The 16,582-nt window shown below is 41.4% G+C and overlaps 1 protein-coding gene across 1 annotated transcript in view; it reads right to left on the minus strand.

Moving 5' to 3' along the window:
* Positions 1–16,582, minus strand: part of LOC126997789 (polycystic kidney disease 2-like 2 protein) — a 60,832-nt gene that overhangs the window by 17,549 nt on the left and 26,701 nt on the right. The window contains exons 4-8 of the mRNA XM_050859006.1: positions 16,022–16,287; positions 8,488–8,666; positions 7,969–8,106; positions 6,445–6,640; positions 6,248–6,341 (exon numbers count right to left, since the gene is read on the minus strand). Of these exons, the coding sequence (XP_050714963.1) occupies positions 6,248–6,341; positions 6,445–6,640; positions 7,969–8,106; positions 8,488–8,666; positions 16,022–16,287 (873 nt within the window). The remainder of the gene's footprint in view (positions 1–6,247; positions 6,342–6,444; positions 6,641–7,968; positions 8,107–8,487; positions 8,667–16,021; positions 16,288–16,582) is intronic.

A 16,582-nucleotide genomic window follows, 5' to 3' on the forward strand; every position in this document is an offset into this window, starting at 1 on the left:
AAAGAAATCAAACATCAAATTTGTGAACCGCTCTCCATCATATTCAATAAATCTTTAACAGCTGGAAAAGTTCCGTCGGATTGGAAACTTGCAAATGTCACACCAATTTTCAAAAAGGGGGACAAGTCTCATCCAGGAAACTATCGACCAATTAGCCTGACATCGATTGTTTGTAAGTTAATGGAGACTATCATGCGCGACAATATGGTGAAATTCTTCGAAGAAAATAATATAATAAATAATTCGCAACATGGCTTCTGTAGTAAACGTTCGTGTTTAACTAACTTACTTGATTTTTTTCATTATATTTTTGAGGTGTTCGATGAAAGTAGATCCGTAGATATCATATATCTTGATTTTCAAAAGACATTTGATAAGGTCCCCCACCAACGATTGCTCAGCAAACTATTGGCGCATGGTATCTCGGGTAACAGTCACAATTGGCTTGTGGACTGGCTCTCTGAGCGGAAACAGAGAGTAGTTCTAAACGGTGTTACATCTAAGTGGCTCGATCAGTGCTTGGCCCCAAGCTCTTCTTAATTTATGTTAATGATATCGATGATGGGCTCACTTCTAAAGTATCAAAATTTGCTGATGACACAAAAATTGCTAGTTAAGTAACTGCGACACTCGACGAAGAAGCTTTACAATCAGATCTAGATCGACTTGCACGTTGGGCCAATCAATGGCAAATTAAATTTAACGTTGACAAATGTAAAGTGTTACACATCGGAAAAAAAATAACAATCGCGTTCAGTACGTAATGAATGGCCAACAACTTTCTGCAGTAAGTAAAGAAAAGGATCTTGGAATCACTATATCAAGCGATTTAAAGCTCGGTCAGCATTGTTCAGAGGTAGTTAAAACTGCAAACAAATTGGTTGGCTTCATCTGACAAGTCTTTAATAATAAATCGGAAAAAGTAATATTAAAACTGTATAATTCGTTGGTTTGACCCATCTAGAGTACTGTGTACAGTTTTGGTCTCCTTATTACAGAAAAGACATAGAAAAGTTGGAATGGGTTCAACGAAGAGTAACAAAGATGATTCCTAGGTTGAGAAATTTATCATGTGAACAAACGCTTAAAGAAGTAAATTTATTCAGCCTATCAAAACGAAGAATGCGAGGCGATCTAATAGAAGTGTTTAAAATGTTTAAAGGATTCAGTGATATTAATGCGGAAGATTACTTTACAATTGATCGATCAAATAGAACAAGAAGAAATCACAATTTGAAGATAAGTGGTAAAAGATTCTCGTCGCACGAAGCTAAACACTTCTTCAATCGAGTTGTTAATGTTTGGAACTCTCTACCCTGTAATGTCGTTGATAGTACAACAGTTACGGCATTCAAGAATGGATTAGACAAGTATTTTGAATCCAACCAGCAACTAAAATATTACTCATTGTCGTAATAACGTTAAGTTCTTTCGAATACTGGTGTCTTTGTCCGCTTTTATCGCCCGGTTAGTGGTAGCAGTAATGGTAGTTCTTTCCTCTTTCTTACAAAATTTCCATGCAGTTTTTCCATGCTGCATGGTTCTGTTTCCTTTCCTGCCAGCTTTGGCTGGAGGGATGAGGGGGTGGGGAGGAGCCTTCGCCTTTGCTGTCCTTCATCTTCCACCTTTGATTAGATAGCTAGTGTAGCTTGTCACAAACAGCCCCGTAAGGACAAGCAGGTCTGCTATTGTTTGTTCTTCCTTTGTGTTCCTTTGAGTTTCTTTGTACCACCATGCTTACACATAACTGATCCAAGGTACTTAAACTCATTGATCTCCTCCACTTCTTCACCATTCAAAATTATTTTGCATTCTTTTTTACATTCAATTCCCACTCTATATGGGCATACAAAATCTACAACCTAACTACGCCTCCGCTCACAAACCATCACTCTACTTTTGTTGACATTTACTTTGATCTTTCTCCTTTTACAGACACTATAAAAAAACACTGACACAAATTTTTTAAGTCACTTTCAGTTTCTGCAATGAGCACTGTGTCAGCAGCAAACATGATTGAATTCATCACCCATTTCCTTCCCTCAGCGTACATTTTTACTCCAACTTCCCCAACTTTACCCTTCATTTCTCTAATAACACCATCCATATAAATATTGAACAACCATGGTGACATGACACACCCCTGCCTTAACCCCACTTCTATCTCAAAATGTTCACTTGTTTCTCTGCTAATTTTTACACATACAGATGCATCCTCATAGAAAGACTTCATTGCACTAAGCAGTTTTCCTCCCACACCATAAATCTTTAAAACATCCCACAATGCAATCCAATCGACTCTGTCATAAGCTTTTTCCAAATCCATGAAGCCAGCGTATAGTTTTTTTTCCTTTTGCTATTATTTTTTCTACTGCCATCCTGAAGGAAAATATCTGATCCACACATCCCCTTCCCTTCCTGAAACCTCCTTGTTCTTCACTGATTTTCTCTTCTGTAAGTCTTTGTACCCTCTTTATTATGATTTTTCCATATATCATTCCGCGTATACCCAGGAGAGTTAACCTCTATAGCTCCCACACTCCCCTCTCCTGCCCTTCCCCTTGTAAACTGGGACAATGTTGGGGTTTGTCCAGTCTGCTGGCATCCACCACCCCTCCCTCCCGTGCTACTTCACATATCTTGGCCATCCATTTAATAACTACATCTCCACACTTCAACATTTCTGCTGTGATTCCATCAATTCCTGCTGCCTTTCCATTTTTTAATCTTTATATTGCTTGATTTACTTCTTCATATGTTAGAGAGAGAGAGAGAGAGAGCGAGAGAGAGAGAGAGGAGGGGGGGGGTCAGGTGTACCCAATCAATAGCTTCTGTAATATCATAACGAGATAACCTATGATTTTACTCATTATTTTTCATATGGATCAGCACTCTCTCTCTCTCTCTCTCTCTCTCTCTCTCTCTCTCTCTCTCTCTCTCTCTCTCCCACACACACACATTAATCAGTCTATAAGGTTAATTTTCCATGTTTTTACTCATCCCGCAACAATTCTTTATTTTTTTTCTCTACAATATTTTAATGTGGGAGACGATGTGTGTGTGTGTGTGTGTGATCAATAACTCCCAACAATTAATGGGTGGAAAATACGGAAAGTCGAATAGGGTCGAAGTAATGAAATGTGTGTGTGTGTGTGTGTGTGAGAGAGAGAGAGAGAGAGAGAGAGAGAGAGAGGTTCTGTAGATCACGGGAAAAGCTATGATTATACTCATTTATTATTTTTTGTATGGCACAACGCTTCAAAATTCTCTCTCTCTCTCTCTCTCTCTCTCTCTCTCTCACACACACACACACACACAGACAAAAGTCTGACGTTAACGTAGAGAAAATAATGAATATATTTGAGGGATTAGAGCAAACACGGAGATAGGCTCTTAGGATTAAAGTAAAAAGTGTGTGTGTGTGTGTGTGTGTGTGTGTGTGTGTGTGTGTGTGTGTGTGTGTAATTTTATCAGGAGCAGGCTATCAATACTTTATGAAGGAACAGACTTAAGTTATTGCTATGCTCATTATGGCTGTTTGTATATTTTACAGCACTGGTTATTATAAGACTGGATGCGGGACAATATATAACACAACAGTAAATAAACAATAGGTTATACGTTAAATAAACTTATATTGATTGCGTACTTGTGAAGTAGACAACAACGTAGCCTTCATTTATTTCTCATGCACCACACAGTCGTGGGCAAACTGGTGATGTTATAATAAACTAAGGAGGATAGAAAACCCCCGCCTTGTTTATGCTCTGAGGACAGCCCCTGTGGTAGAATAAAATACCCATGGCGCCCCATGCATATTTTTTTTATGATTTTCGACTGACAGTGACATACAGTTCCTCAAAATAGGTATGCTGAATGATATACTAAGAGATTATAAGTCTTTAGAAAACTGTCGGAGAATTTTCCCCATTGGAAAATGTATGGGACGAGAGGTCCTCTCGCCGCGGGCTCACTCTGCGTTATGCCGCGGTGCGCCGGGTGCGGTACGATATCCTGGGCATGCCGTTTTATTTCAGACGGTTCGGAATAATTCGCGACACCGGACGTCAGAAATCTAGCGTAAAGGTCGATTTACACATGTCAGTGGTGTGTCAGTGCCGCGTCAGCTCAGTTCTTCAGTGTCAGTGAAAAAAAAAATCGTTACTTTGAATTTGGCTGAGGCGCTCACACATGTCCGGTGCAGTACCGTGTTTTGACTCTCAGTGTCAGTTACGCCTCCGTGCCGTGAATTTAAATATCCAAGGCAAGTATAGAGAGGTATAGTCACTCTCATAGAACGTGAAGAACCAAATTTTGAAGTGATCTTTTTTATTAGGACCTCTCGGATGTTTTTTATGTTATAAACTACTACAATAAAATAAAATAAGATGTGGATTTTTTGTTATAGACCCTGTGAAGCAATTGTCGGTGAATAAAAAATATAAATAGAAATGTTCACGGCATCTCATCCTGGACGATGATTGGCTGGCGTCTCGATAAGCCCCCTTCCTTTTAATTGTCTGCCCCTGTTCTTGCACTTATTTCTTCAACTCCTTACTCAGCTGGTTTTTTTCCTGATCATATTTCACTTTGGTTCATCAGCTGGTGTTTGTAAAATATACATAGGTCAAAACACTTCAAACATAGCCACGCCGTGACGGTGTTCATTTGTTTACTCAAGTCAGACTCGCCGCTCACCTCACGCCCCATCTGTGTGTGAGCGGCGAGTCTGACTTGAGTAAACAAATGCCGAAGTGAATGAAGGCGTCACGGCTCGGCTTACATTCGGCGGCGATTTTGACCCTATGTATATTTTTACCTCGGGAGATACCACACACCATCAGAAGCAGAAAAGCATGCAGATTCAGGATCTGGGCTTATAAAAGTGATGCGACGAAAACCAGCTGAGTACTAAGGAGTTGAAGGGAAATAAGTGCAAGAACATGTTTACTCCATCCTTCACTTAACTCTGATTTTCGTATGTGTAATTTTACATTATTGTTACAAATTTATGCTAGTGTGATGCAGAATTTTCTCAAGAAGATGATGGTGGTCTTAGTTTTTCGTAAAAATGAATGTTGGGGTCAGGAAACAGGGTGGGAGTGAGGTGTGTGAAGTCGTCGGTTAGGGCAGACAACGAGGATGGGGCGTGGCCAAGCGTGAAGGCTATAGGAGTTGCCAACGAGTGATTTCCTCCCGCCTGTATGACGATACCTTCTCTATACTTGCCTTGTAAATATCGTCGCCACCGATCATATCTTTTAGTGTTTCACGGACGTCGGAGGAGTGCTGAAGGTTTGTCAACAAGAATGAATGACGAGCTCCTTATTGAACTTGTTCGGAATCATGCTGTTTTGTATGATTTGTCCCAACCCAATACATGGACAGCTATTTCATACAAGAAATTTGCAATAATATAGGACAAGAAATGAACCAATTTTCCGACATTCTGAAGTACTGGTAAAATTTCGTTCCATCATCAACTAATTCCTTGTACAGAGCAGCAAACTCTCCTTCACTTTCTCGTTTCTTCCAAGCTTTGTGTACCCACTTTCTTTTCTTGACCTTACGCACAGCCTCTTCTTAGTCAAGAATTATGGCAATCATCTGTAAACTTTGCCATCTTGGAAATCACTGGTCACGCTGCACGGAGTCACTACGGATATGAGTGCATAGACGTGACGGTCACGTCGCTGAATGTAGTGGTTTTCACCGACACTGAACTGGCACGGCACTGATACGCCACTGACATGTGTGAATCGACCTTTATTTAACAGATTCTGAGCCCCGCCGTACAGCCGCATGACTCCGCCCACATTTAGCCGTACGGTGCCACTATACACAATCAGTTTTACTTACGACTCCGGCGGCCGAAATGTGTATGGGGGCCTTTACTCTGCCAGGCTCATCTTTTACTCTCTGCTAGCCTCACCTCTTACTCTCAGCCAGACTCCCTGCTAGCCTCACATCTATTATAATACTATGCTAGCCTCACGTCTTACTCTCTGCTAGCCTCACCTCTAACTCTCAGCCAGGCTCCCTGCTAGCCTCACATCTATTATAATATTATGCTAGCCTCACGTCGTACTCTCTGCTAGCCTCACATCTTACTCTGCATGCTAAACCTCGTATTCCTTCTTTTAAGACTTACATACTTGTGAAAGACTGTGCATGGCAGCTTCAGCGTTTATAGTTAAAGACTTACACACTTCTCATTAACACCAGCATCACGTACCTCCGGCATTACGAATGAACGGACTTGCGTCAAAACGCCAGTAGGGTCTAATTCCTCCTCCGGGAAGAAATTCTGCCATGATAGTTGCGATGCCAAAGAGGTTGACCTAATGACGAAAGAAAGTTGTAAGGTGAAAACAAGTGAGTAAATTTATATGGTCTTACACTATCTAAATAGACATACAGATAAGTAGATATATTTGTCCTTACATTTGCATTGTAGACTGAAAATTCAAGCATGACATTTCTGGTGAATCTATCGATCCATCCAATTTTCTGGAGGTAGTTGAGGCGATCCAGAATTTCTTGGGTGGAGCCTCTCAGCGCCAACACGTAGCCGCCTCCACTATAGCTCCCGAGACGCCCAGACGAGGTGAATGACTGCAACTCATCGGCAGTCTTGTACCTGTGAGGGTTATTCGATAGAGTATGGGTGAGAAGTGTTTTGTGATACGTAATGTTATCGGTGCAAAAAAAACATTTATCCTATTTTAAACATCCTAAACACGAGGATATTTAGATAACTTTATACACTCCGCCTCTGCTATGCTATTTTGTAGCAATTCATAGGTGATGGGTGCTCTAATTGTATCCTCACCCATACTATTCTAGGCCTCAACAATTCTGTTTGGGAAGCTATTATATTTTACGTCATCTTTGCATCTTGTTTCCTTCAGGTATGTTCATGTCCCTTTGTCCTTACACTATTGGTTACTATGAACCTATCCACATATTCCAAGCACCATGAATGGACTGTGTTGGCTATACAGGCAGCGCCACACGTGGCCACTCGGTAAACTGTCAAAGCAGTACTTTTCATAGCATTCAAGTTAATACAAAGAGTGCCTCAGGCTGCCTTCAGGATACAAGGCCTTGCTTGGTGCCGCCACCGCTCCAAGTCAACGACTGCACACACTTCACTCCTTCCCAGTTTCCTGACTCTATTATCTGACATGGAGAAAAACTGAAATCGGGTAGGAGTGAATAAGTGTGTACAACCATCGGCTTGGAGCAATTGCGGCACCATGGCCGTGTATACCGGAGACAGCCTCATACGCACTCTAGTCTAAAAAATGAACTCTATGGAAAGTACAGCTCTGAGTTCAGCGGCCACATGTGGAGCTGCCTGTACGTATAGCCAATACGGTCCATTGAGTCTAATCAAATCAATCATTCAATCTAGGCCCTTAAGGAATTTCAATCCCGTGATTAATAGGATAAAAGGGTATGCTAGGAGGAAAGAGAACGTCGGTGTGTGCATGCGCTGCACAGAGTTATATAACTGTGATGCGCTGCTATATCAATAACACACACACGTATCTACACAAACTAATGATAGCCTCCTCATGAAAAATTCTCTCTCTCTCTCTCTCTCTCTCTCTCTCTCTCACACACACACACACACACACACACACACACACGTATATACACAAACTAATGATAGCCTCCTCATGAAAAATTCTCTCTCTCTCTCTCTCTCTCTCTCTCACACACACACACACACACATACACACACAGTACATTACATTAATATTTTGTTAGGTTAGAGCTTATACCACCCAGCCTCGCGTAGGAGTGGATGCTGTATTTCACAATTACTACATCTTATTTCCCCCTGCTCTATAGCCTGACCTACCACACCTCTAAAGTTCGTTTCACTCATCTTCCAGATGTTCCTCTACTAGCCTTACATACCACATTCATCCCTCTCACTGTTGTCTTTCTTTGCCTCACCTGAACTCGGGTACATCGCAAGCTTTATCGAATGCAGCGGTGGTGAGCCAATGAGCGCAGTAGTCTTGGGTATCCTCGAGGAACAGTCCACGCCAACCACTGCATTCGCTCACCAGATTCTTGATTTGGTTGGAAGGCCTGTGTAAAGAGAAGGAAGGATGCTACAATTGGTATTCTTATTATCCTCTCCTGCAAGGGTGCTTTCTTCATTATGTTAGGTGTGCTAATAAAGGTTTGGAGTGTAAACACCATTTATATTAACTTTAAATAGACCTGCATGAATAAGACTGTTTTAAAGAATACAATGTCCTGGATGGAAGTTGCCATCGTTACAGTCACTCTCTTTGATGCGTGGGGTTGAGCACTGAATATTGACATATATTATACTACGTATTTCGCCTCACTTAATTAAAATAGATATGCATGAGTAAAACGTAGAGCTGATAAAGAAAATACAAATTCCCGAAATAAAAAGTGATTATTAATCAACTCCCTATTTACCTGGCTGCCATTCATTACCTGCACGTATTTTTGTTCCGAACCTGGCGCAGGATGGCATATCCCATGATTCTGTTTGCTCGGTCGTTAAGGTAGCCTCTGAGTCCGTAAGGTGGATCCTTGTTGTACCAATTTTGTGCCCTCAGCTCCGTCAGCATGATCTCCTTCAGCCATCGCCAGTAATGGTCCGATGTCTTCACCTGTGATGGTGTATGAGTGTGTGTACAGACATAATATGTAAGTGAGTATGAGGCGTTTTCATAATCTGGTCTCTAGTCTAGACTAAACTAGCTCAGTCTAAAGTAGTCTTCTACGGATTCTATTTCACTCGCTGTATACTCTGATCTCCAGTCTCCTCTCAGCCGATGTATTTCTGCCGTGTTAGACGGTAACTGATCTACTGCTAAACCTATCAACAGTTATGTCCTGCCGGACTCTGTTCTATCTCCAACTTTTCTATTGTTCATTATTAATCTTTTTTTCTAAGCAAACTGTTCTATCCACTTATATGTTCATGACTCTACTATTGTACATTACCCAGCATTTGTTTGTTTGTTTATCACAAGACACTCTAAACAGGTATTACATGACTCAGGGTTGGACGCTACAGAAAGCTTGACCTCTGACCTTCCTAGCTTCCGAGGAGGACTTTGGTGCCCTTCAGTATCTTAAAAACTAAATTTTCCACATGAAAACTTTACACAATACTCCACACATTTATCTTCCTATTTTTTCGATAACACTCAGCTGCCCCTTTTTATGTATCAAACATTCTCGGTCAACCCCCGACTTATTGTCTTAACTGGAAACTTCAGCTATTGCATTTTACTAAATTAGCTTTCTTGAGGTTAGTCGTTTCCTATGGTATGGTGGGAGCATACGCTATAGCTGCGCGCGTTGGTCCGTTGAGCCTGTGACAGGTAAGATCCAAGTAACCCGGGACACGGGCCAATGTGAAATCCGGGATTGCCCAGGTTTCTCCAGGTACCCATTTATCGACCGGTCCGAAAGGGAGGATGAACAGCTGGGTGAGCTGCAGACCGACTGCCTGAGTCGGGATTCTAACCCGGGCCAACGGAGTACTAGCCAGGTACCCTGATCACTAGACCACGGAGGCTACATCAATTATTTCTTTCCCCGCATTCATTCTTTCATCCCTTTCGATGGTAAACTCTGGAACAATCTCCCTCTTTCCACCTTCCCATAACTTGAGCACTTTTAAGAGGTGAGTAACAATATCCTTCACATGGTGAGGAGCCCTAATATGCATATTCCAAGCGACGTTTAACGAAACTAATGTATAGTGGCAGTATTACACCGTATTACTAAATGATCAGCTTTTATTAACTTCTCACGTATGCAGTGCTTTGACAAAGATACCTCCCACACCACGAATCATGATAAGTTTTACAAGAAATGAGTTTCATGATAAAGTTTTATAGCTCGAATTTACTCGCGTTACACTCCATTCTAGACCAAACAGTTATTGAGCTATGACTCGTCCAAGTTGAAAAAGATGTAGAGTGAGTGAGGCAGTAGGGAGGGAGTAGATAACCCCATTGCCTGGACAAGGGCCGGAATTCTCCCTCCCGCCTATTCAGCACTTAGTTCTGATAAATTGAAAGGGATCTACATCATAGTCAGGGAGGATCATGTAGCCGCCAGTTTTTAACGGGACTGTAATGTGTATATTATAATGTACATGTGAATGTGAGAATGTATGTCGCAACGCCATGGCACAACCGCGCCACAGGATGTTTATTAACAAGTAGGTGCTAGGTTGCGCTTAGGAGGTGCTCCTTGCCGTGGGAACGGTGCTGATTCAACAAGCCTGCTGCACCAGATTGCTCCTGCAGCCGCGAGAAGCCGGCAGAAATCAGCGGGCGGCTGGCGAGAGCAGATGACTGCTCGTGGATGAGCGTACGACTCCTCCACAAAACCTGTAATTATTCTGTGAGACTGTTAATATAGTTAAAACGCCCAAAATAACTGTTTAAATCAATCAGAGAGAGAGAGAGAGTAAATTAAGTGAACTCAAAGTGAACTTGACGGCTCCGCTCGGCCAACACATTATACACCTCACTTAAGTAAAGGCTATTGTGTTATCTCAACCGCTTCAATCAACTGGAGAGAGCGAGCAACGGCACACCGGACCTGACATGATATAACAGTTCGCGCCTTAAATTTAACACTTTAACCCAACTACTTTGAAAAGTAAAAACACTTAAAAACTCCTAACAATTTGGAATAGTCATTCACCGCAATTTTACGTAATCCTTACAACCATCGTTCCTGGTACCAGAGGGGTTGATGGAGCCTAACATAATGTTCTCTTTATTCGCTGCATCACTACGCTGCTGTGATAATTTTAGGTTTGACGCAGTTATGACACTGTAAAATATATATATATATATATATATATATATATATATATATATATATATATATATATATAAAAATATATATATATATATATATATATATATATATATTATAATGTACATGTGAATGTGTGACTGTGTGTGTCTAAGCACAGGCTCAGTGCCTTTGCCAGGATGTTATGAACACGTCAGAGTTGATGGCCGTGGGAACACATGCTGAGCTAACGCAAGAATCAACAAATGATGACTTTCATCAGCAGTCATAAACCGGAAGCCACACCCTTCCGGACGAACCAACAGGCAAATAAAACGAGCGAACAACGAGAAGAAAAGAGAAGACAGTGGGCAGCAGGTGGCGGACGGTGATTATCCTCCGTCCGCGCTCTGTGGTGTGGCTTGCTTATCTTCGTGCGACTCGCTCACATAAACTTTTGTGTAAAACTGTTAATATAGTTCAAACTCATTTCACGCTTTTAATGTCCCTGTGAGAGAGAGAGAACTAAAGTGAACTAAAGTGAACTTATAACGGCTACCGCTCGGCCACACATCACTTAACTAAAAGGCTATTGTGTTATCTCACCTACTGCAATCAACTTGTGAAGCAGGCCACGGTAACACCGGCCCTGTGACGAGTGAGGTAACAGTTCGCGCCTTAAACTTAACACTTAACACCAACCACGTTAAAAGTAACACTAAAAGTTACTAACAACACCCAGGTACTCTAACACATTGTACGCTTTTGAGTTTTAGACCACACATTTCACAGTCGAATTTCATTTTCATTTTTCAACTTGAAGAACCTGGCACTTATCTATATTTAAGGGCATGTTCCGTTTATGAGACCAAGCTGATTTAACAAATATTTTCATCAGGCTTTCCTTGTTCCGGTCAACGATTTAGAAACAGGACTGAAATCTTCCATGTCGAAATTTTCTAACGGCACTAAGTGAATGCAAAGGCCCTCACGAAGGCGTATTCCAAAATCATCCAGATGGACTTTGACCAGATCATCGAATGGTCTGAAAAGTGGCAAATGTACTTCAACGTTGGCAATTGTAGTCATGCACTTTTGTTTTAGAAATAGTATCTTAAATACAAGAATGGGAAGCCTCTGCAAGTCGTGCAGGACACATCGGATTTTGGGGCCACCATCAGCAGTGACGTGAAACATCCACTGAAAAAAGAATAAAACAAAGTCAACTCGTTCGGGTTCAAAGCGAGGAACTTCGAGTGCATGACGTCCGCAGCAACGTTATCCCTATAATTAAATGGTAAGGTCTCACCTCAAATGTGCAGTACTGTACTGGTCCCCATATTACGGGATACATGTCGAATTATTGGAAAGAGCTCAGCCACGCGATGCAAAAATGATTCCATCTTTAAGAGCTTAACGATATGAACCACGCCTTATGCGACTAAACCTTTTTACGCTGGAAAAGAGACGCTTTAGGTCTCCCAATACCTGAAGAAGTTCAGTAACGTCGATCATTTTTTTTTTTTTTTTCTAATTCCCGCCTATAGCGCCAGCAGGCTTTCTTCAGGGGCCAGATGGTCGGCCCAAGCCCGTCATGGCGCAGGCAATTTTTACTGTGGCGCCAGTTATGCTTGGCTCATGCTGCCCCCGGAACTCATTCTTTATTCACTGGAGGGTTTCTTAAAGAATCCGGGTTGATGGGTGGTCTTCTGAACAGCATGTGGGTAGCCTTAGGTCACTCGGCGGTTACTGAAAAATCCCATGTGGTAACGTGGGGATTCGAACCGATGTTGTCCATGGCGTGGTGAATATGACCCCAGCACGCTAACCACTCAGCCACCACTTCACACATTATGATTTAACAGTCCCTCTCCTCCCTAAGCCATGCATTCAGACACCTCAGTCTCCAACCGTTAGCTCGCTTGCCTCTTACCCAGTCAGTTAGTAATGGGGGAACCGAGTACTTTCTGCAAACCGAGTAATTAGGTATTATGTACTCTTCAAAACCGGGTTAAACGAGTACCGAATGATTACTTTGCCCTCAGGCGACTGGCGGGAGCAGATCGTACTGGGATGGCTGGGGGGGGGGGGGGGGGTCAACGGGTTGCCAGAGATGATACTTCTTCAAATTTGTCAGAACAGAGGACTTTAAAATAATGTCTTTAGCATTCCATGTGAAATTCAAACAATATTAAATTTTCCTCTTATTTTCAGAGCTACAGTACTTCATTCCTGCTCGAGATAAAACAGAAGGGTTAAGTTCTATAGTTCTATAGATTATAACTAATAAGACATCTGTCGGTATATGAGGCATCTAATACACATTTATATTCCACACCGCTAGTGTTGCGCATAAATTATGTTCTTAACTACCATGATGAGTTTCATTTCGCAGGCTGATGACTTATAATGTGACTTACCAAGTCGATTACTTTAGCTTAATTAGTCAATCTTCGTTCGATCGCTTAAATTTCCCCCCCAAATTTTGGCATTTAATCGATCAAGTAATTGAATTACAAGAACCGAGTAAACCGATTAGTACTCAATGAAATCCAAGAACCGAGTAAACCGATTAGTACTCACTGAAATCCAAGAACCGAGTGAGCCGATTAGTAGCTACTCACTGAAATCCAAGAACCGAGTAAACCGATTAATACTCACTGAAATCCAAGAACCGAGTAAACCGATTAGTACTACTGAAATCCAAGAACCGAGTAAACCGATTAGTATTCACTGAAATCCAAGAACCGAGTAAGCCGATTAGTAGCTACTCACTGAAATCCAAGAACCGAGTAAACCGATTAGTACTCACTGAAATCCAAGAACCGAGTAAACCGATTAGTACTCACTGAAATCCAAGAACCGAGTAAACCGATTAGAACTCACTGAAATCCAAGAACCGAGTAAACCGATTAGTACTCACTGAAATCTAAGAACCGAGTAAACCGATTAGTACTCACTGAAATCCAAGAACTGAGTAAACCGAGTACTACTCGAACCGAAACGTACATACAATCATCCCTATAGTCAGCTGCGTCTCAGTTTCTTGCAAGGGAAGGTGTGCGCGCTCGCTTGTCCTCCCCACCCTCAATTTTTTTAATATTAAGTGACATTCTTGTCCTTCCCCTTGTTAATACTCAAATGTATGTCCACATATATAGTGTATTGCTTACTAAGTGAGTTGCGTCTTGGCTTCTTGCAAGGTCCGTTTTAGGTGTTTTCCGACGCCCACCTCGTCTCGTGTTCCACATACACACACGCCAAGTCCTCCCTCTCCCCCTGATTCGTGTTCAAAATGTAGTTCGATTTCCCCTTGCCAAGGTGCGTCCTAGATACCTTGAGGTTATTCTTCTTCCTTCTTCCTAGTGACTGTTAGGCTAGTTTGTCTTTGTACTTAAGTATCTTTAGGCTTCGGTGAAGTCATTTGTAGCTTGTATTTGTCGCGTGTCTTCTAAATGCTCATTACAAAACTGCTCTGTAGATGAAATTATTATAATTATACTTCAAATATTCCTCCATATGAGTTAAATTTACGCAGTGAATGGCCGGACGGTGCACTGGAAATGAATTGCCTCACGTCCTACCAAGGATTTCTCAGTATCTCACCCGGCGTGGCTGAGTGTTAGTTTAGATTCAAGCTTCAAGTTTATTTATCTATTTCTCCCCATCGATCTGTTGATAGATCAGCAGAACTTTGGAGTGGTGGCAGCCTACCATTGTGAGTAATACTTAGTCAAGCAAGAGTTTAGTCTTTTAAAGACATTTTTCATTAGTCATTCTCACTCAGTGTGAATTTGTTCAAAAGAGTAAAGATGTCCCCGTTCGCACCCCGGGCATTACAAACGTCTTCGCTGAAGTTAGGGTTCATTGAAGATCTGTGCAGCATGTGAGTAATCTTCCTCCACTCGGCGAGGGTTTCGAAAAATCAGCGTGTTTCGTTGGGACTCGAACCTAGATCCACGAGCTCACCACGGCCACACGCTGACCGCTCAGTCACTGCCTCCCCAATAGTGGCAGCCAATCACGGCGCTGGAAACTCTTAGTTTGATTCAGGCTTTGGCCAGGATGGTCTTAGTTTTCTAATAATATTTTGAATACTACGAGTCCTTCCAATTATTTCTAAACACCATTCTCATCATTTGGCCATTACTTATAATATTCATTCAGTTACAAGACAATTTTTGTGTGTGTTTTCACATATATACCGTGTGATGAATGGAGATTTTTTGTTGTCGTTTCATTCCAGTTAACAGTGTGCTTATGGACATTATTTTCATCATTGTAGTTCTTGACTCTTGAGGAAGTAGAAATTCTAAATGGTGAAGTTGCGTTAAACTTATATTTTATGGTGATTTTGAGATGTAATCATACTTTTTGTACATTCCACGTGTTTCTTCAAGCTGTGTTTGGTTGATTGGCTGCCACTTGGTCAATCAAAATCGAGAATAAAGAAAAGAAGACGTAACTACTTGTAATTTTGTAATGAAACGAGCTATGGCTGGCGATCACGAGTCCATCACGTGATCAGAGGGTGGGTGAATGGCATATGAACAGACTTACGCACACCAACTTACAGATAACAGGAGCTGGACTTTCTATCGTTTGACAGTGATAGGACAAAACGTACTTGTGAAGATTACAATCGTCTTTGCAACTTATGATATTACTGCCTTGTTAGCTTTGTAGTTCTCAACAGAATGTCTTGTTTTAGTGTTATTTCACAAGAAGCTGCTCTACCAGATAATGACAGTTTTTTCAGTTGTTAGGATAGGACGATGAAGACAATGGCACAGCTTTACATGACTTTACTCCTGACCCATTCCTCTGTTTATTTTGCAATAGGAGTTTGTGTTGAAAAGTAATGACAGTTTTACTTCATCATACTATTCTTATTCATTCATGTTATTCAGTTATTCATCTAGAGACTACTGTAGATGAAAATGAAACGGATTTACCGTACTGCCTATTAGCAATCCTATGTTTTTTTTCATTAATTTTTATTAGAAACTAGTGTATAAGATAATATCATAAATTTACTCAAGTATCTTTCCATACTCAGGCCTCTCTTACTGTTTTATGTTTTATGATTATAGAAATTAATGTACATATAATATCTAGGCTTCCCTTATCATGCTCTCAGTAATCATGACTGTGATACTGTTACTCTTCTAAAGGAACTGTACAAGTCAGACAGCATTACCTCCTCCGTGAAGTCCCAGTCATCGTCTCCTTCCTTAATAAAGGCTTTTCTTAAGTTGTCCACCATGCGGTAGGAGGACTCGTCCCTCTCGCCGTACGTCAGGATCATTACCATAAACACAAATATGAGGTAAGCGCCTACGTCCCTTAGGACCAGCGTCATTTCTCGCTCCTTTACAAGCTTGACACGCAACTCATCCAGCATCGAAGTGTCCTTGTTTCCGGGGATTCTGTGTACCTTCCTCGGATAGGTGGGGTCAAGTGGCTCTGTCGTGCACGGGGAGGGAAAACATTATGGTTAATATTGAACTTAAAGGAAATGCAAAGACTGACTTAGGTTTAAATCAGTTCATCAGAGTAGAATCCAAACGTGTCTTTTTAAATTAAGGCAACATAAATAGAAAGGCACATTTGAAGCGTTGTCATGTGTTTTCGTCAGCATGTGGGGCTACTGCATCATTCTTAAAGACGTTATCTAAACCACTTTGTAAATTTCACATGTCGAGCAGTTTCTTTCTTAGGGGAGGCGGTGGCTGAGTGGTCAGCGTGCACGCGTGGTAAT

This window comes from Eriocheir sinensis, chromosome 13 (genome assembly GCF_024679095.1).
Source record: "Eriocheir sinensis breed Jianghai 21 chromosome 13, ASM2467909v1, whole genome shotgun sequence".
In the NCBI taxonomy this organism is placed as follows: Eukaryota; Metazoa; Arthropoda; class Malacostraca; order Decapoda; family Varunidae; genus Eriocheir; species Eriocheir sinensis.